Source organism: Nelumbo lutea, chromosome 3, assembly GCF_056320005.1.
Source record: "Nelumbo lutea isolate HS-2025 chromosome 3, American lotus-T2T, whole genome shotgun sequence".
NCBI lineage: Eukaryota > Viridiplantae > Streptophyta > Magnoliopsida > Proteales > Nelumbonaceae > Nelumbo > Nelumbo lutea.
This window is the reverse complement of record NC_142686.1, coordinates 44,643,846-44,665,592: the sequence shown is the minus strand read 5'-3', so window position 1 is coordinate 44,665,592 and position 21,747 is coordinate 44,643,846. Positions and strand designations below refer to the sequence as shown.

At 38.1% G+C, this 21,747-nt stretch overlaps 1 protein-coding gene across 1 annotated transcript in view; it reads left to right on the top strand.

Moving 5' to 3' along the window:
* Nucleotides 1-21,747, top strand: part of LOC148864619 (GPCR-type G protein 1) — a 56,913-nt gene that overhangs the window by 5,945 nt on the left and 29,221 nt on the right. Inside the window, exons 3-4 of the mRNA XM_088979135.1 lie at nucleotides 6,012-6,119; nucleotides 6,337-6,457. Coding sequence (XP_088835261.1) covers nucleotides 6,012-6,119; nucleotides 6,337-6,457 — 229 coding nt within the window. The remainder of the gene's footprint in view (nucleotides 1-6,011; nucleotides 6,120-6,336; nucleotides 6,458-21,747) is intronic.

Sequence of the window (21,747 nt, the reverse complement as noted above, 5' to 3'; positions counted from 1 at the left end):
CAAAAGGGCAGGAAATTAATAAGTGGTAGCTAGTCTCACCATTAGCCTTGCAAAGGATGCACCAATTTGGGGAGAGACACCAAATTTGTCTCCTTCTTTGAAGAAGATCACAAGTATTAATTCTTCCCAAGAAAAAAACCACTTACCCTAGGGGGAATAGGCTTGTTCAAAACCTCCTTCATTGGAAAGGCCAACATTGAATTATCAGAAGGTTGGGTCAAAGCCGAAAAGAAGGAAGTACAAGAAAAGGAACCAGAAGAATCAATACACTAAATCCGACAATTTGACTCTGAAGGTTCGAGAATACCCCATCCAAATAATGAAGTAAGACTGAAACACTACTCAATTCAGCATCCTCGAGACTCCTAAACCCTAGGTTCCAGGCATAGCCTGAAATTGAGCTAGAAGGTAACAAAAAGGAAGACACAGGTTCATCCTTAAAGATAGAAAGTCTAAAAAGGGAGGGAAATTGTTCTGATCAGCAATGATTTTTTTGCTACTTCTCTTGGTCTTACCCAAGGTTTAAAATATCGCAACGTATTGGGCCATATTGGCCGATACATATCATTTCGACAAGAACCCGATACACGGAACGTGAAGAAATTGTTTGTGCCGTTTCTTATCGTATGTATCACACAGATATGGGCCCATATCGGCCTGTTTCAGGTTTGTATTGGCTGATACGATCCCAAAACAGTCCGATATAGCCCGATACACTTGATTGGGCCCCCTTCTCAATCTATATTTAATACCGAATTCTCCCTCATTAATTTCGTTAATTACTCCTAGACTTAAGTCTAATCATTAATTAGTTAATTACTTCTAAGACAAATTTAAATTTTAAATTTGAATTTTAGCGCTTAAGTCAAATTCTCTCATTAATTCCATTAATTAATGATCCCCTCTCTCATTAATTTAGTTTTTTCTTGTACTTCATTAATTTCGTTTTGTTATTATAAAAACTTCAAACTTAAGGTGATGGCAAGATTTGAACCTTGGTCACTAGACTTTAACACCCATAAGTTCACCACTAGGCCACATCTACTTGCTTGTTATTAGTATATGCATTTTTATTTTTAAGTAAATGTTTTCTTTTCTTAGTGGGTGTTTATTAATAAATGCTGGAATTAATTATTAAATTTTACATATTAATAAATATTAAGATAAATTATATTGGTTATTTTAATATTGATGTATATACACTCATATTTTAATTTTTTTTTTTGTTTTTTTTCATATTTTATTTATTTATTTTTTCACATTTTTGTTATTCCATTATTTTTCAATGGTTTCTAATTGTGTCCCGTTATCTCACACTTTATATAAATTATTAAACTATGGTTTTTTACATTTAAATGACTTATTTAGAATCATATAAAACTTGTAATTATTGTTGGTAATATATTTTTTAGGATTTATTTGAATTTCCTAACATATTTATGTGTATCTTAATTTTTCGTTTGTATCAATATGTATCCAAAGCGTATCCCGATATGTCTCTTAAAATTGTCTTTCCGATACACCTTGCGTTTTTGATACTTCGAACCTTGCTCATACCTGTTTTTTTTATCTAGCAAAATATGAGAAATTTCAAAGTTATAAAAAAAAAAGGTTTCAAATTACGAATATTTAGGAGGTTTCCAGCTTTTTTCATCTATGTGATGAGGCTCATCATTGAGGGAGACTCCCACATTGTCATTACTTACTAGTGGGGACCCGTGCAATGCACGGGATTTGTTAAGTTAAAGATAAATAATAGAAACATGTAAGAGTATATAATCGTTTTATATAATAATTAATAATCATTTATATTTTATATACTACTTTTAATAATTTTTTACAATACAAAAATAACAATAATTAATTTTAGATAGGGTTGTTTATCAAACTTAGGAATGACAATTTTCCCCATTTCCCCAATCCCCGTGGGGATCCGCCACGAATGGGGTAGGGATGGGGATGATTTTCCCTCCACGGGGACGGAGATGGGGAAATTTTCATCCCTGTTGGCGAGGATGGCACAGGGACGGGGAGAGCACTCCCTACCCCACAGGGACCCCGATCCCCGTCCCATGGGATTCCCGCTAACACACACACACACACACACATATATATACACACACACACATACGTTTATATATGTATATATGTATACATACATCTATATGTTAATATTTTTAAAAAATGGTTGAATATGTTTGAATCTTTTCTAATAGGATTGTAAATTTTAATTATTTTATTTTTATTTTTTAAATAAAATATAAACAAAAACATAATGGTTGATATTATAAAGAATCACAGGGAGTGGGGATCCCCGTGGAGACAGGGATGGGGAGAGGCTCCTCGTTCCCACCCCATCCCATTGCCATTCCTAATCAAACTAATGAAACTGACCAACCCGATTTCTAGTATTTCCAGTTGGCTTTGGTTCAACAGTTTCCTAACCCGAATGGGTTGAATTAGTTTCGCTTTGCCCATTTGTAAGTGGACTAAAATCGAATGACCGACCATAAATATTTATTAATATTTTATATTTTAAATGTATTTTTTAATACAGGAAAGTGGAAAAATTCCAATATTTCCTAGGCTAAAATATTTTATATCATAGATTTAATTTTTAATAATTCCATTGTAATTTTTTTAAAATTTATATTTAATTTTTTAAGTTTAAATCTTTCAAACCAACCGACCAAACCGAAAATTAACCCAAACCAATATAACCTGAGTGATCAACCCCCAACCTGACCAGGCCAATTTGGTTGGCCAAACAATTTACAACTAAATCGAACCAACCTGTGAACAATAGTTTAATATCCAATAATTGTTATAAATTTATAGCAAAAATACACAATAAATTAAATTTAAAAAGCTAAATAACAATAATTTAAACTCCAATAATTATTGAAAATTTTCTATTAAATAACAAAACAACAATAGATTTATACATAATTATTGAAAATATATTTATCATAGAAAACAATAAATAATTATTGAAATACAAAAAATATTATTTTTAGTATATTTAAATATATAATAAATATAAATTAAGTTTTAAAAATATTATTAATAAACATTAATTTTTTTGAAAGTTATTTTCTAGAATTATTAATTGGTATAAATGAAATTAGTTATTTACAATATTATTTATTTATTGAAGTAATATCATTATTTAAAATTTAAAATGTTAATTACTTGTTGAATTTAATAATCCATAAAATTATAGTACTATTAATACATAATTTTGTTATTTTAACTATTTAAAATTAGTTATGTTAAATATTTCATTATTTAAAATATTTGGTTATTTAACTAAATATTTAAAATCTTAATCTATGTATTATAATTGAAAGTTATTCAGTAAATATTGAAAATATATTATTAATTGATTTAATAAGTATTGAAAATTTTCTATAAAATAACAAAACAAAATAGATTTATACATAATTATTGAAAATATATTTCTCACAGAAAATAATAAATAATTAGTGAAATACAATAAATATTAATTTTAGTATATATAAATATATAATAAATATAGCTTATGTTTTTAAAATTATTATTAATAAACATTATTTTTTTGAAAGTTATTTTCTAGAATTATTAATTGGTATAAATGAAAGTAGTTATTTACAATATTATTTATTTATTGAAATAATATCATGATTTAAAATTTAAAATATTAATTACTTGTTGAATTTAATAATCCATAAAATTATATTACTATTAATGCATAATTTTTTTATTTTAACTATTTAAATCTAGTTATGTTAATATTTCATTATTTAAAATATTTAGTTATTTAACTAAATATTTAAAATCTTAATCTATGTATTATAATTGAAAGTTATTCAGTAAATATTTAAAATATATTATTAATTGATTTAAAATGTTAATTTTAATGTTTTGTTATTTAAAATATTTAGTTATTAAAATATTTAAATAATATTTCATTTTTAGTGTTAGATTTTTATTATTTGAATAACATTTAGATTGAACGATCCGAAAAGCATAATTTATATCGTTTGTACATAATTTTGTGACGAGTTTTCTAAAAATATATAATTATTCTTAATATGAATATTATTAAATTGATTATAATTATTTTTTGTCTTTTTAATTAAGATTTTAAAGTTATTATATACTTCTGTTGGAATATTTAAATAATTCATAAATTTTTTTAATTCAAACTTTCTTTAGATAGATGTAGATAAAAAGTGGGGGAGAAGATAAAATAAGAATTAGAGATAATTTTTAGGAGAGAAGCTCTCTACTAAATTAGAGATAATTTAGGAGAAATTTGGGGATAGTGGGGGAGGGAGGGAGAGAGAGATTTTAGGAAGATTTTTTTGGGGAAAGTAGCTAATTGGTAGTTTAAAAAATGACATGGATTAAAAAAATAAAAAAAATTCAAAAAAGGAGAAAATTTCTAGACTTCCTTGTTTTAATATATATATATATATATATATATATATATATATATATATATATATATATATATGAGATAGAGTGGTTAAGAGGTGTTTTGTCCTTCACCTTTAGATTGAATCCCTCATTCTGATGGATGTCAATATCCACTACTTTGGTTTCTGACAGCCTAGCAAAAGGGAGTTTTATGAGGGTTCATTGTATTGTAGCACTGACATGCCAGTTGCCAATCAACATAAATTAATAAACAAATAGATAATAAATAAATAATGGAAGGATCAAACTATTCTGAAAAAAATGTAATTTCATACTATTGTGTTTTTGAACTTAAGAGGATTTGGAAATTTTACATGTGTAACCAATATCTTTGTTTTTCGATGAGTCACATAACAAAACCTTATTAAAGAAAAATCCTGAAATACAATGTATGAGGGTAGCAGTTCTGTGGCGTTGTGGTGTGAAAGGAATGCAAGACTTCTTGAGGAGAAATTTATGCCGGTTGAAGAGATGCTAGAGATTACAATGATAGGAGTGTCACATTGGGCACTAGGGACTGACGAATTTAGGGGAGTGTCTGTCAGTGATTTGTTAAGGGGTTGGCAAACAGTGGCTGGGTTTCAGGATAGCAAACAGCAAAGAGCAAAGACTGCTGGGTTGGTCTCCTCCTGAAGCAGGTTTGATTAAGTTCAGCTTTGATGGGTGTTGCCTTGGGAACCCAGGGCCTTCTGGTGTGGGGGGTGTTGTAAGAGATCAGTGTGGCAGTATTATCCTCAGCTTTTCAGGTCCAGCAGGCCTGGGTAATTCATTAAGGGCAGAGCTGTTAGCTTTAATTCAAAGTTTAGAACTGATGCAGTGGCAGGGGTTAAGGGATGTGATAGTGAGTGGGACTGTCAAACTGTGATTTATTGGATGAGCACAAGATCATTTACCGTGGGAGTTTAAGCAGTTAGCAGAGGGTGGCAGTTGCAATAGGGACTTTATTGAATGCCTTATTCAATTGGGTTCCTAGAAGTGCAAATATGAAAGTGGACTCTTTAGCAATAGCTGTGGTGGGGGAAGAGGTGTTAGATTGGGGTTGCCCAGGGCTGCGCTGTAATTTGTAAAGCTTTTGTAGTCTTTGGTTGTCCTCACAATGTACTTTGTATGCCGTCTGTTCTTTGTATGAGCAGTTACCAGTTAGGCGTTTTTATTTGATGAAATTATTTCTGTTATCTATCAAAAAAAAAAAGGAAAAATCATGAAATACAAAGGAGAGGTATCCCAGAGGTTGAGATGACCTGATCATAGAATATGGACATCAATGGGTACTACCATGCCCTTAAAATAGGTTCCTTCTCTCTTCCTCTTGATTTGTCAATCCATCAGCCAGCCCATTAGAAATACTAGAGAATAATTTTAGAAATAAAAGGTAGGTAGTTTATATTGGAAAATGTTTTCATGTAAATCTTTTAGAAATACTAGAGAATAATTTGAAATGCCCACAATGAGGATGCTTTGTTATATTGATTTCTATCATATAAATTGTCTAGGAAACTCCTTCAAATGTGTTTTAATCTTTAAACCGGAACTTCATTATCTCATCTTAGGTTTGAGGAAGGAACGAGCTGCACTGGGGGCAATCCTATTCTTATTGGCATTTCTATATGCTTTTTGGCGCATGGGGATTCACTTTCCAATGCCTTCCCCTGATAAAGGTACTGCTCTACTTGTATTGCTTTACTTGGTTTTATTCTTTTCAAGAAACAAAGAGATGTTTGGGCTGTTTAGTTTTTATTTGATCTCCCATGTTTCACCCCTTCCCTGTGCCTTATTTCTAACTTCTAAGTAAAACAAGGGGACATTTATGTTTCCATTCTTTTGACATAAACTTTTAGTTAACGAAATCGGTTTTCATCAATTTTTTGTTTCCAGGTTTCTTCACCATGCCTCAGTTGGTCAGCAGGATTGGAGTGATAGGTGTAACTGTCATGGCTGTCCTCTCTGGTTTTGGTGCTGTCAATTTGCCATATAGTTATTTGTCTCTCTTCATTAGGTAAAGAACTAAATTAACCTTGCTACTGTAAATGTGACTAGAAAGAAAACTTGAAGCCCAAGTTTCATTATTGGGCTCTTATCTTACATGCGCTTTTTATATGATTCTCATTTCTCAACACTCATCCTACAAGGAACATGCAGTAGACAGCATAAGGATAAGGCCATTATTGGACCCTGGATCCAAGGGAATTTAAGTGAGAGTTCTTCCATTTTAAGGGGTATCAAAGGAATTTTGAATCTGGTGGGTTGAAGACTTGTAGTCATAGAAAAGGTAAGAGTCACGTTTGCCTTGAGCAGGTTAGCACATAAAACGCCGGGTTCCTTATTGATGATGGCATGTGAGGAGAGTGCCCCAATGATGGTGATGCTGCTGTTGGCAGTGGCTGAGAGGTGGTAATTACTAACTTGTGTCTGTGACTCTGTGTTCCTTCTTGCAATTATGCACATAGTAATGAATTGAATTTGTCCGTATCTTATGGAAATTGCATCCCATCATGTGTTCTAAGTTGGGGCCTTCCTCGAATATGTCACCACTTATTGGGAGCTGCAGTCTGTCTGTATTGGCAATAACTGTTTGGTTATACATGATTTGAACTATGACTCTATGAGGCTGGGATGGGAGATGGGAATGGGGTTCTGGTGACAATAGTGCTTTGAGTGGGTTGGAGGCTATTTCTTATAGTGTAATAAGCATGAATTGATGACTTGATTTCTTTTCCATCTGTTGGGATGGTGGGTTGTATTGGTAGTGTTTCAGATTTTTCTGTTGTTGTCCTGGGAATTTTTTTTCCAACTGAGTTTTGGTCAGAGGGGTAAAAGGTCCTACTGCCCAAGGAAGAGTAGGGGAGCAGGATATGGTGTCTGATGCTATTGGTGATGTAGAAGATAAGAAGCAGCCTGATTTGGCAAAGTTTTCCAAATTGAGATATCTTTGCCACTGGACTAGGTTGTCTGGTAGGAAGTTGTGAATATGACGAGAAGTGTAGGAGAGATCCTGCATAGAAGCCATGGGTTGTTCTTTTTAGGGCGAACATTTTATGAGGAAATCTGTAGAAAGTTGGGAATATGATGAGCAGTGTAGGAGAGATCCTGCATAGAAGACATTTCCTTTGTTTGATGGGGGTTGTGGTAATGATTGCGTAGGGCAGTGTTATGGGGGTTGTGGTGTGAAAGAAATGCAAGGATTTTTGAAGAAAATCTATAGAGGAAACATTTGAACTGATTAAGATTAAGGCTGCTCACTGGGCTGTGGTATGTGAACATTTTAGAGGTGTTTGTCTAAACTGTCTATTGAGAGGATGTCAAGTAGTAGAGGCTGCCTTTCAAGTGAGAAAACAACAGGGATTGACTGAATGGGCCCCTCATGTAGAAGGGATGATTAGATTAAACTTTGATGGGAGCTGTCTTGGAAATTCAGGGGCTTCCATAGTGGGTGGAGTTGTAAGGGATCATGGGGGGAATATAATCCTGAGTTATTCTGGGACAGTTGGCAATGGGAACTCTCTGAGGGCAGAACTGCTTGCCTTGATTCATGGTTTGAAGCTGTTGGTGAGGCAGGACTGAGGAATGTGCAAGTGGAAGGTAATTGTCGAACAGTTTTAAGTTGGATGAGGACAAATGTTAAGATACCATGGGAGTTTAGAACTCTGGTGAGACAATCTTTCTCACTAGATGCCACTTCGAATGCCTCATTCACTTGGGTACCCAGGAGCAGGGGTGGGTAGGGAAGGTTTTGAATTGGGATGCCCAGGAATGGGTGCTAAACTGCTTGTGTAAAGTTATTTTTTCCTTTTTTTTTCTCTTCAGGTGTAGACACCTGGTATGGTGTTCTGATGTACCCGTTTTTGGCCTCTGCTTGTTTTTTGAGCAGATTGTTTTTTTTTTTTTTCAATGAAATATATCCATTACTGATAAAAAACCCAAACCTTCATGCATTTTTCTCTCTATATTAACTTTCTTGTTTAAAACTTTTTGTCTACTTCAGTGAATAAAAGTATTGAAAATTTCCAAGCGATACTTTACATGCATGGGGCACAGAAGTTTTCAGGGCAATCGGAAATGCTGTTGGAAACTTTAGAAGTTTCGATTTTAGAAATAGGAGGTCGGAGAATATTCAGTTTGCAAGAATCTTAGTTGAGACAGAGGATGTGAGCTCAATACCAACCTTCCTGGATTTATTTTACCTGAATGATGTATTCAAGCTTAGGATTGTTATAGCAAGGGAAGATCCACTTTTCCGTCTGAAAGACTAGAAGGCAGCAAGAGAGGCGCTAAAAGGAAATAGTTTGGAAAAACTGTTGGTAGTTTGCTCTGCGTTGTGAGAGTTGCAGAGCAAGGGTGTAGTCAAAGGTGAAAGGTCGGGGACCTTTGTGGCTCATTTTGTAAATTTAAAAAACTCTAGAGACCAGATCGAAAAGAGAGAAAACTTTAAATTTCGGGTTAAGTGGGGCTGGTCCAAGTAAACCATGGGTCAACCTGATCTAGCAATGGTCCATATCAAATCCTGTTCTGAACATTAATAATAACAGTGTTTTGAACGAAGGAACAGAAGCTTCAGTGGCTGTCAAAGGAAAGAGACACATCCAGGGGAAGACCATGAGTGTTTTTGGAAAAAAGGAGATTACAGGTGCTTTGTTATGAGATGTACCCATGCTAATGGTGATTGTTCTGAGAAGGGACAAGACTCTGTCCAAGAGATCCAAAGATGCTTGGTGTCTTTGGAGGAGAAAAGTGAAGCACCAAGGAGTCTTGAAGGCATGAAGGTTGATTTTACTTTGTCTCAACCAGGGAAGCTGGAGGGCGACTCTGTTCTGGATTTTGGGGCAGAAAAGGAGTTGGTTGTATGCATTGCCTTAGGTCGCAGCATTTTGGAAGACAATCCCTTCATGTTAGAGGTAGGTAGCTTTAATTCCTTTTTAACTTCTGAGTTTGATAAGGGGAAGAAGGTTGATAGTGAGGTTTCAAAGGATCTGGGGGCTGTTCCTCTCTCCATTGCGGGGACAGACCAGGTTCTAGAACCGACCTCTGATAGAGTCAAAGAAGGGGCAGAAGAAGGTCCTCCCTCTAGCTTGGTTATGACTGTTCTTTTGGAGGGGAAGGAGTTAGTGGAAGGGGGAAGAAACAAAGGTAAAGGCCAGGTCAGCTCATGACCTGAAGTGTATAATAGGAAGAGAGCATACAGGACAAGACTGCTGAAGAGTCTGAGCTTGAAAATAATTAGGATGAAGTTCTTTCATCAGATGAGGATGGAATTATTAGCGAGGTAGGTGAGGAGGAAGCTTGTTTATATGAGACTCATCAGATTGATAAAACTATTGACTTAAATGAGGTTGCAGATACGGTAGTGGATGTAAAAGTCTTAGGTTTGTTTGTGTTGGGAGGTGAGTTGTTCACAAGGAAAATGTTCCAAGAATTGGAGGGGAATTACAAACTACCCACGAAGAAGATTCTTGCTTCTTAGAAAAAGAAAGAAAAAAGAAAAGAGAATGAGAAAAAAGGAAAAGAAAATAGGAAATAAGAAACTTGCGTTGTTTCAGCTGCTTCTTCTTTCAGCACTATGTTGAGAATTGTCTTTTGGAATGATAGGGGGTGAAGGGATTTCTGAAGAAGAGAGGTAGTTAGGAATTAGGTCGGGGCCTTCCGAATAAAAAACAGATACGGATCTTATGTCGGAGTTGTGGGGATCTTCTAGTTTTGGGTGGGATGATTGTGAAGCTGAGGGGTTGTCAGGGGTTTGGTGGTGATTTGGGTTTCTGAAATTTGGGCCAAGGTGGCTTTTTCTGGGGTATTCTTTCAGGCTTTTGGTGTCAATCGTGTATGGGCCATCAGGGGAGGGCAGTAAGGAGGAGTTGTGGGAGGAGCTAGAGGAAGCTCTCGGTGGTAGGGATTTTCCTGGGCGGGGGGGGGGGGGAGGGGGTGATTTTATTGCTCATTTGAAGTCGAGTGAAAGGAAAGGGGGAAGGGGCAACAGGATCATCAGGGCTATGAGAAATTCTTGGGAGTTTGTAAGAAGGTATGGTCTTGATGGAAGGGCTGAGGAAGCAAAAGTCTGAAGGGGTTTCAAAAGGAGATCTTGGTGTTTGGATTTTGGAATTCTCTAGAGTTGGTTTAAAAGCTGTCCTTTTTTTGGCTTTAGTCTTGTCTTTTAATTTTAGTGCCTATCTCTGTACTGTTTTGTATTTCTGGTGATTTCTCATTGCCCTCAGTTGTACCTTTTTTTTATTAATAAATTTTACTTTTTATTTATTACCAAAAAAAGGTAGTACCCATTAATCAGAGAGAAATAAAATTTCTATTCCATGTAGTTGATCATAGTCTCTATAAAAGGTGCTTTTTGGTATCTGCTGAAATAGGTGCTGAAGTGCAGTTTGGGAAGTTCCAAATTTAAAAATGGCTTAAACCTAGGGTTATTGATGGCATACGATAAAATTTTTAGCAGAAAAATAATCACCTCAGTGGCTGTGCTTCATTATTCTGCAAATAAGGAGGTTGGTGACTGAAATGTGGAGTGGGGCATTTTAAATTTAGAAGCCTTTCTGCATTCTGCTTTCAGCCCCTATTCAGCAGTTATCAAAAACACCTGAAACAATTTTTGGAAGTAAAGCAATTGTTAGAACCTCTAAATGTACACTAAGCCCTAAGGGGTTGGGGGGAGCTGAGAGGGAGGTGATAGTTTAGTCTGGTCTTGTATGCTCCTGAGACTTGATTCAAGCTGATATTGGCTTTAGAGCAATTGTGCAAAGGCTCAGATTGATGTAGTATTTGGTTTTTGAACCAAGCTTTATTCCAACTATATGGGGTTGGCTACATGTATCCTGTTTTTCCATTTGATTCTGTATAAAGCTATTATCCATTGTTAAATTATTGACGCTTAAATCATTTCTTACTACTACATCCATGTTGTTCTTGGTCTACCCCTAGCTCTTCTAGCTCCTTCAACTTGCAACAAATCACTTCTTATTGGTGCTGTTGATGGTCTTCTATGCACACGACCAAACCATTTGAGTCTACCTCCTCTCATTTTATCACCTATTTGGAGCTACTTCTATGTTCCTATGAATGACTTCATTTCTGATCCTATCCTTTCTAGTTTTTCCATTCATCTATCTTAGCATATGCATTTTTGCCATACTCATTTTTTCAACATGTTTCTTGACTGTCCAATACCCATCCATCCTGAGTCCTGCCCATTTGCGTCTTGCATTTGGGAATACTTTTGTTCTCTTTTTGGTTGCAGATGGGTTCCCCCATAGGATGTGGTAGATTTGTTCAACTCTAGTTTCTTGAGGCAACAGAAAAAGATAGGAAGAATTATGTGGAGGACAGTAAGAGCAGCAGTGGTGTGGATTCTTTGGGAAGAAAGAAATCAAAGGATCTTTAATGAGGAGAGTAAATCAAAGCAGGAAATGATTGAAGCCATAACAGTTAGGACAGCACATTGGGTAAAGACTTTGGACCTTTTCCGAAAATTCTAAACCAATGACATAATAAGGTCTTGGACTGAAGTTGGCGCAAACAGTTAGACACATGGAAAATGTAAGGTTGGAATGGAAACCTCAAGCTTTAAATTGAAGTTGAACTTTGATGGCAGCTTGTTGGGCAATCCAGGAAGAGCAGGCATAGGGGGAGTGTTTAGAAACAATCACGGAGTGTAGTGGCCTTGTTTTCGGGAGTCAGGACCAATTGGCTTTGGAGATTCGGTTCAGGCTGAAATATTGGTTTTCTAACAAGGACGGGACTTGTAGTACAGATTGGAGTTAGGGAACTGAAAATTGAAGGAGATTCACAATTAGCCTTTTCGTGGACCAAGAAAATCAATTCAGTCCCTTGGAAATACAGACATGCTTTCAGGGAAATCGATCTCCTAGCAAAGATGTTTAATTCTAATTTCAGCTGGGTAAGAAGGACTACAAATGGGATGACAGATGTGTAAGCAAAACAAGGAGTTGACATGCCTCTTTTGTTTTGGGCAAAATTGTAATATGATGACTGATGTAATTTGGGATGGTGGATTGCTTTAATAACTGTACCAAGTTTCTGAATTATTAATGAAACCTTTTTGCTAATAAAAAAAATCATCCATCCTGAGGTAGTATATCATACTGTGTTGAGATGGTTCCTATTTGTATATGTTAGCCTTTTTATGGAGTGAGCTTTGTTTTTGGTCTTGCCGCTCCTTCCCTTGGAAGGATTTGGCAATTGCATTCTTTCCTCTTCCTTTTCATTTTAACAGTATAATCAAAGCATTGCATTGGAGTCAACTAGGCAACTGCCTAGGTGTTTTGGAGGCCTATTGCCTGGGTGATCGACTAGGTGGGTGGTATAGGTATAAAATAAACGTGTACTATGTGCACAATTTGATTTACTTATGAGAAGAAAGGGGGTTCCAGACCAAATAGGGGAATGAGAGGTTCTGTTGACTTTATGGGAAGATGGGAGCTGGTGGATTTGCCGCTGCTGTGTGCTAAATTTACCTGGACAAACAATCAAGATGATGCAAACCTTAGTGAAACTGGACCGTTTTGTGATATCTTCAGATTGGGAAGAGAAATTCCCAAACCTCTGTCTAGAGGCCTTACGGCCCTTACCTAGACATTTTCAGAAAAAAAGCTAAAAGCTCTAAAAGAGAAAAAAAAAGACTTGGAAGAATAAAGTGTTTTAAGGGGCTAGAATAGAAGAAAAAGAAATGCCTGGAGGTAATACATGAATTAGACAGGAAGTAGCATATCAAGAAAACACAGGAAGTAGACAAAGCTGAAGAGGAGGGTTAAATTTCTCAAGGAGATAAAGAAGAAGATTAAATGCTAAGGCAGAATTTGATAAAGTAGCATATCAACAAGAGATAAAGTGGAGACAAAGGGCCAAATGCTTGTGGTCAAAAGAAGGGGATAACAATACAGAATTCTTTCATAAGATGGCTTCAGCTAAGAGAAGGTAAAACTTCATAAAAAGGTTGGTAGTGACTGGGGAAGTGGTGGAAGAGGAAGATAGAATCAAAGCCTGTATAGTTGAGTACTATGAGAACTAATACAAAGAAAAATGGAGGTTTAGACCCAGACTTGATGGGCTAAACTTTGATGGGTTGTCTAATGAGCAAGCATGTGAGCTGGAAAAGGGATTTTCAAGAAGAGGAGGTGAGAGAGGCTATTATGGAAATGGAAGGCGACAAGGCCCAGGGACCAGATGGCTTCACTATGGCATTTTATAAGCATTGTTGGGATTTTTTGAAGGCGGACATTATGAACATCTTGGAGGAATTCCATGCAAATGCAGCACTGGAAAGGGGGCTAAATTCAACTTTCATAACTCTTGTTCTGAAGAAGAAAGGGGCTGAGGACGTAAAAGATTATAGGCCTATCAGTTTGATTGGTAGTGTTTCGACTGTTGCTACAGTAGTTCGAACAGGAAGAGGAGAAGAAGAAGAAGAAGAAGAAGAAGAAGAAGGGTCTGTCGAAAATCTGATGGGTTTCCCATTCAGTCGACCCCCTTAATCTATATTAGGTTCTAATCATAGTTACAAAGACAGAAATGACCTTAAGTGTGGGGCAGAGTAACTCTAATAACACTGCCACATAAGCAAGTTACTTAATAAACAGAAGAAGACTAAACTACCCCTATTCGGCACCTCTTAACACTCCCCCTCAAGCTGGAGAATATATGTCATATAATCCCAGCTTGTTACATAGATAGTTCACTTTCCCTGAGTTTAAAGCTTTTGTAAACAAATCTGCCCACTGGTCATTGGAGCCCACATGTTCTGTATTTATCTCTTTGGCAAGAACCTTCTCTCTCACAAAGTGGCAATCAACCTCTATGTGCTTTGTTCTCTCATGAAAGATAGGATTGGATGAGATATGTAGTGTAGCTTGGTTGTCACAGTACAATTTCATAGGTTTATCCACGTGAAACCCAATTTCTTGTAGGAGATTCCTCAGCCACACTAATTCACAGGTAGTGTGAGCCATGGCCCTATATTCGGCTTCAGCACTGCTTCTGGCTACAACCGTCTGCTTTTTACTCTTCCATGTCACAAGATTTCCTCCCAGAAATGTGCAATAGCCTGTAGTAGATCTTCTGTCTTTCACTGAGCCTGCCCAGTCTGCATCTGTATACCCAACTACTTCAAGTTTTCCTCCTGGTTTATACAATAGCCCACGGCTTGGAGCACCTTTCAGATACCCCACAATTCTAAGGACTGCATCCCAGTGAGGTATACGAGGGTTCTGCATGAATTGGCTCACCACACTGACTGCAAAGGAGATGTTGGGTCTCGTGATAGTCAGATAATTCAGCTTTCCCACTAGTTGTCTATACCTTCCAGGATCTTCAAATACTTCTCCTGTATCACTGCTCAACTTAACATTTGGTTCCATAGGGGTCTCAGCCGGTTTTGCACCTAACAGTCCTGTTTCTTCCAATAGATCAATGACATATTTCCTTTGGCACAGATTCACACCTTGTTTTGACCTGGCAACCTCTATTCCCAAGAAATACTTTAATGTTCCAAGGTCCTTTGTTTGAAAATGATTTTGCAGAAATACCTTTAGTTTGCCAATCCCCAATTTATCACTACCAGTGATGACAATATCATCCACATAGACCACTAATAAAATCTTCCCAGCTTCTGAGTCATAGCTGAACACTGAGTGATCAACCTGGCATTGCTTCATTCCAAAACTCTTCACCACTTCGTTGAACTTCCCAAACCAAGCACGTGGAGATTGCTTCAACCCATAAATTGCTTTCTTCAGCCTGCACACCTTACCACCCTCCCCCTGAGCAACAAACCCAGGTGGTTGCTCCATATATACCTCCTCCACTAGATCACCATGGAGGAAGGCATTCTTTATGTCAAGTTGAAGGAGAGGCCAATCGTACATAACTGCCAAGGAAATTAGGACACGAAAGGAACCAATTTTAGCCACCGATGAAAATGTCTCCATATAGTCCACACCATACACCTGTGAGTAACCTTTAGCAACAAGTCTGGCCTTCAGACGCTCCATACTACCATTTGGCAAGTATTTCACAGTATACACCCATTAACAGCCCACAACATGCTTCCCAGGTGGAAGAGTAGTAAGTTCCCACGTTTGAGTATGTTGAAGAGCAGAAAGTTCCTCCTCCATTGCCCGTCGCCATCCAGGAACTAAGAGCTTCTTGAACATTGTTAGGTAGGGAAATAGAAGACAAAAGTGAAACAAACTGGCGATGTGATGCAGAAAGACGAGATAATGAAACAAAATTGGAAATGAGATGGAGTGTGGAACTACGTTTACCTTTCCGTAAGGCAATGGGTAGGTCAAGATCTGAAGGTTCAGCAATAGGAGCCATGGGAGGATCCGCAGATGAGGTAGAAGCTGGAGGAGGGGCCGGTGTCGTTCGACGTGTATACACTTGTCGGATCGGTGGTCGTTCAGTGGTGACCTGCATCGGATGAGGAGATGAGTCTACTCCAACAACAGCCTCTGGAACTGAATCACTGACAGGAAGAGGAAGAGGAGGTAAGGGTGAGGACAAGGGTGCTTCATGATTGGAGAAGAAGGGGACAGACTCAAAAAATGTGACATCAGGGCAGACATAGCACTTTCGGGCAATAGGATTGTAACACTTGTACCCTTTTTGAGTCCGAGAGTAGCCAAGGAAGACATTTAATTGAGCATGCATCTAGCTTGTTTATTCCAGGACTCAGATTATGAACAAAGCACACACAACCAAAGACACGAGGAGTTAATGGAAACGGAGATAAAGTGGGAAACAAGATGGAGAAGGGGGACCGACCATGAAGAATAAAAGAGGGCATCCGATTAATGAGAAAACATGCAGTGAGTACAGCATCACTCCAAAACCATTTAGGAACATGCATGTGGTGAAGCATAGACCGAGCAATTTCAAGAAGATGACGATTCTTCCGTTCAGCCACCCCATTTTGTTGAGGGGTGAAAGCACATGAGGTCTGATGAATAATGCCATGCTGTTCTAAATACTGTTGAAATGCAGTAAGAAAGTATTCACGACCATTATCTGAACGGAGAACTTTGATTGGAACACCAAATTGTGTGCGTATTTCAACATGGAATTTTTGAAAAATGGAAAATAATTCACTTCTTTCTTTCATTAAGTAAATCCATGTCATTCTTGAACAATCATCAATAAAGGAGACAAAATACTTGTACCCATTATAAGACTCTATTTTGATCGGACCCCAAACATCTGAGTGAACCAAAGAAAAATGACTCAACATACAACTCTCAACTCTTGGACTGAAGGACACACGGCGGTTTTTACCAAACTGACATGACTCACATTGTAAAACTGACAACTGACTCAATGATGGAACCAACATCTTGAGGACCTTGAGAGATGGATGTCCCAGTCGGCAATGCCATTGTAGAGGAGTAAGGGAAGTCTAAAGTGCAATTGAAGATCCACCGCCATCAAGGTAATACAATCCACCAGCTTCATGCCCCCCACCAATCTTCTTCCCCGTCTTGAGATCTTGAAAAACACAAGTGGAAGGAAAGAAGGTAACAGAACAATTAAGAGCTTTGGTTATTTAACTAACAGACATAAGATTGAATGGAAACTTAGGTACGTATAAAACAGATGATAAAGGGACAGAAGCCAAGTCAACATTACCAACACCACAGATGGGGGATGAGGACCCGTTGGCAAGTGTAACAGTTTGTGGTGTGGAGGTTTCAGCAAGAGAAGAGAACACACCTGGAGTCCTGGTCATGTGATCTGAGGCTCCAGAGTCAATAATCCAGGAAGGAGTTTTAGATGACATGCAAGCGATACCTGATTGGGCATGTGTGGCAATGGTATGCTGTGAAGTAGTTTGAAGGAACCGTTCATACTCATCACGCGGAACACTCACCATCTCCTTCCCAGAAGTAGATGTAGATGTGGAAGGAGTTAGGTCTGCCAGTTTACTATCACTAATAGCAACCTCGCCTGCTACAGCATGATTAGCCCATTTAGAGGGAGGGCCATGTAGATCATAACAGAAATTCACTGTGTGTCCATCCCTACCACAATGAGTACACTTCTTTGTAGAGTTATTTTTTTCCTCTGCCACGGCCTCCCCCTGAGTCACGGCCACCCCTACCAATCATGGGATTGCCACGGCCCCCTCTGGAATGACCTCCCCCTCTTGTACTATGTCCACCACCTCTAGCTGTCACAAGTGCTGATCTATCATACTGTGTGGGGTTCTCTGTCTGGCCCAAAGAGATTCTACGAAGTCTTGAGAATACTTCCTCAAGTGTAGGAAGAGTAGAACCCCCCAATATTTGAGCTCTAACTGGTTCATGTTTCGACTTCAGCCCCACTAAAAATCTTGTAACATCTAGCTGCTCCCTTTGCTGTTGCTGAACTTGAATATCTGGAGTAAGGGGATGATAGACATTGAGTTCATTCCTTATATTCTTCATGCAGGCATTGTACTCTTCTAGTGTTTTGGTTCCTTGTTGTAAATCAAAGTACTCCTGATACAGCTGATATACTCTTGTTGTGTTATCTTGTCCAGAATATAGCTTCTTAGCATGCTCCCATATATCCTTAGCCGTATCAAGGAACATGAAGTTGGCACTGATTTTGGGTTCCATACTATTCCACAGCCAAGTCATGATTTGAGCATCTTCTTGTTCCCAATCATCAAACCCTGGAGAGTCAACCGGTGGCTTCTCATCTCTAACATGCTTTGCTTTCTTCTTTGCCTTGAGAAAAACTTCCACGGATTTAGCCCATGGAACATAGTTCTCCCCATTTAGCTTAATTGAGGTCATTTGTACTCCTAGTAGTCGGAAGAAATTATTACACTAGGTTTCTGATCATTGTAGCCATCTCCTATTGCTGCCATTGTACCTTTTCACGGTTGTCTTTAACTTTACTTCTCAGCTACAAGCTGATTGATGTTGTTCACAGTTTGATATTTCAGCCCCTATTTTAGCCTCTAAACACCACTGCTGAGTTCACACACTTGTTCTTATTCACACTACTGCTGATTTCACACACTTATGTCCCACATAAGCATCAGTTTACCATTCACTAATCACAAGTAGAGGCCCTCTTACAACCACTCAAGCACCACAACACAGCCAAATCTGCTGCACCCAGTTCAGACTTATTTAACACACTTAAGAGGGCATTACACAACCACAAGGAGTTCGGCAAGGTCACTGCATTCTACCTTATACCACTCGGCTACTACCCTACAACAACTTACTGCATTCTACCTTATACCACTCGGCAATGTCACTGCATTCTACCTTATACCGTATCAAGAGGGCATTACACAACAACTTACAGCAGCCCTACACATTCGGCTATTACACAACAACTTACAGCAGCCCTACACATTCGACTACTGCACACACAGCCCTTCCTAGGGCAACAACGAACCTAGTTCTCTAGGTTCTACTCAGTACAACAACTTCTTGTAGGGTTTCTCCCCAGAAATGTAAGTAACACTAGAAGAAGAAAGAACTGACCTTCCTTTGAGAATATCAATCAACCATTCACTACTGAAGTCACTTTCCTTGTTGAAGAAGGTTATGCGCAGCAGAGAGACAAGCTGTACTGTTTCTGACCTAGGGCGAACTAGTTCTCTCCATTGACTGATCAGAAACGAAGGTGAAGAGTCACGAACAGTGCTGAGTTGCTTTACCAACTGACTTAGGTCAGGAGCATTGCTCTGATACCATGTTTCGACTGTTGCTACAGTAGTCCGAACAGGAAGAAGAAGAAGAAGAAGAAGAAGAAGAAGAAGAAGAGAAGAAGAAGAAGGGTCTGTCGAAAATCTGATGGGTTTCCCATTCAGTCGACCCCCTTAATCTATATTAGGTTCTAATCATAGTTACAAAGACAGAAATGACCTTACTTAAGTGTGGGGCAGAGTAATTCTAATAACACTGCCACATAAGCAAGTTACTTAATAAACAGAAGAAGACTAAACTACCCCTATTCGGCACCTCTTAACAGGTAGTATGTATAAAATCATTGCAAAGATGCTAGCAAAGTGGATGTAGCCAGTTTTGGGGTGCATCATTTCAGAATGGCAAGGGGCATTTATGGAAGGAAGAAGTGGAAGGGATGGCTTGCTTTGCAAAGTGGACCTGGAAAAGGTGTATGATCATGTGAATTGGAGCTTCTTTGAATATGTGCTTAGGGGGATGAATTTTGGTTCCAAATGGAGAAACTGGATAGATGTATGTGTTGGTACTCCTTCATTCTTGGTTTTGGAAAATGGAAGAGCCCACAGAAATTTCAAAAGCTTGAGGGGAATTAGACAAGGGGGCCCAATCTCCCCTTTCCTTTTTATTTTGTGGTGTAAGCTTTCGGCAGATTGGTGAAAAGATCTGGTAAGGAGGATTTATAGAAGGCTTTTCAGTAGGCAATGAGAGGTTGGAGGTGAATTTACTGCAATATGCTGATGACACTTGTTTTTTGTGATGCATCTCAAGAACAGTTTTAATTTGTAATGGCTGTGCTGAAATGGTTTAAAATTGTCTCAGGGATGCAAGTGAACATGAGTAAAAGTGAGGTAGTGGCTGTGGGAGAGGTGTAGGAGTTGGCTAGATGGGCAGCGATTTGGGGATGCAGAGTGGGAAAGCTACCCTTAAAATACTTGGGAATGCCTCTGGGTGCAAGGTGCAACTCCAAAACAGTTTGGGAGCCAAATGTAGAAAGACTTGAAAATAGATTGGCCTCCTGGAAAGCCAAATACCTTTTCCTATGGAGGCAAAGTTACCTTGGTAAAACGTGTGTATCTTCCCTCCCTATGTATCTCCTGTCTTTATACCCAATTCCAGCAGCAATGGCAGCTGTTATCGAAAAGAAATCGAGGGATTTTCTTTGGAGAGGCTGGAAAGAGTAAAAGGAATACCACTTGGTGAACTGAAACAAAATTTGCAGGCCCAAATCCCAAGGGGCGCTGGGTGTTAAGTTGAAGAATGTCAAAATTGCTCTGCTAGGGAAATGGTTTTGGAGGTTTGGGGAAAAATCAAGGAGGGCTGTGGAAAGGAGTGGTGCAGGCTAAATATGGTGAAAGGAATTTGCGGTGGGATCTGGGAGCTTCAAATCAATCCTACAGGTGCTCAGTTTGGAAAGGAATTGAAAACATGTATAATATGTTTGCAAAAGTAGTGAAATTCAGAATAGGAAATGGGGAACGGGTCAAATTTTGGAAGGATGTTTGGTGTGGAGAGAGTCCTTGATTGAGAGTTTCCCAGTTTTATTTCAAGTTGCAATGGACAAGGAAGTCAAAATTGCTGACTGCTTGCAGATTCAAGATGGTAATGTGGTCTGGGCCCCACAATTCAGGAGGAATTTAAATGATTGGGAAGTGGATGAGTGGCTGAAGTTGCTACAGTAGTTGTATAATTTGCAGGTGGAGTCTGACAGGTCTGACAGAGGAGTTTGGAAGTGGGAGAAGACTGGAAGCTTCATAGTTAAGTCCTTTTACAAGGCTTTGGACATTGCAGCAGGACAATCAGTCCCAGTTCACATCATCTGGAGTAAAAACATGCCTTGAAAATCTTTCTTTGTATGGACTGCTTGCATTATCAGAATACTCACAAGGGACAACCCTTCACGGAAAGGCTTATTGCTATATTCAGACGGCTGTGTATTGTGTGAAGGACAGCTGGAAATAGCAAATCTTTTTTTCTGCACTGTAGTTTCTCTCATGGGATTTGGAGCAGAATTTCAGGTTTATTCAAAGTACAAAATTGCTGCCCAGGATCAATTGAGGACTTTGTAAGAGGTTGGAGGGGGAAGGGTTGAGTAAAAGAGGAAAGCTGATCCGGAATATAACCCCAGTGGTGGGATTTTGGTGTCTTTGGCAAGAGAGGAATTCAAGGTCTTAAAAAAAAAGTCTAGTTCTGCTGATGCTATTTATCAGAAAATTTTGGGAAAGATGTTTCTCATGGTTGGCTGGTCATAGGTTGTTTAAGGTTGTAGGTTTTGAGCCCTTTTTTGCACATGACAATCTTCTTGTAAAACAGGATGGGGGATCAAGGTCAGAGGGGACATGTTTTTAGGGTCCCTGTCTCCCTGAGTATATCATCTTTCTGTACTGTTTGTTCATATTACTACATTTATACTTCTCTAAAAAAAAATCTTGTCATCTCTTTTCAAAATCAGGCACAAGTTGTCATTAAATCATTCACTGATTTTGTAGTATAGTAATTTACAATTAACATGTAATTTTACATAATACTTATGTAATATGTATATTTTTGTTTATTTATTTTATTTTGTCACCTAGATGTTGGCTTGCTTTTC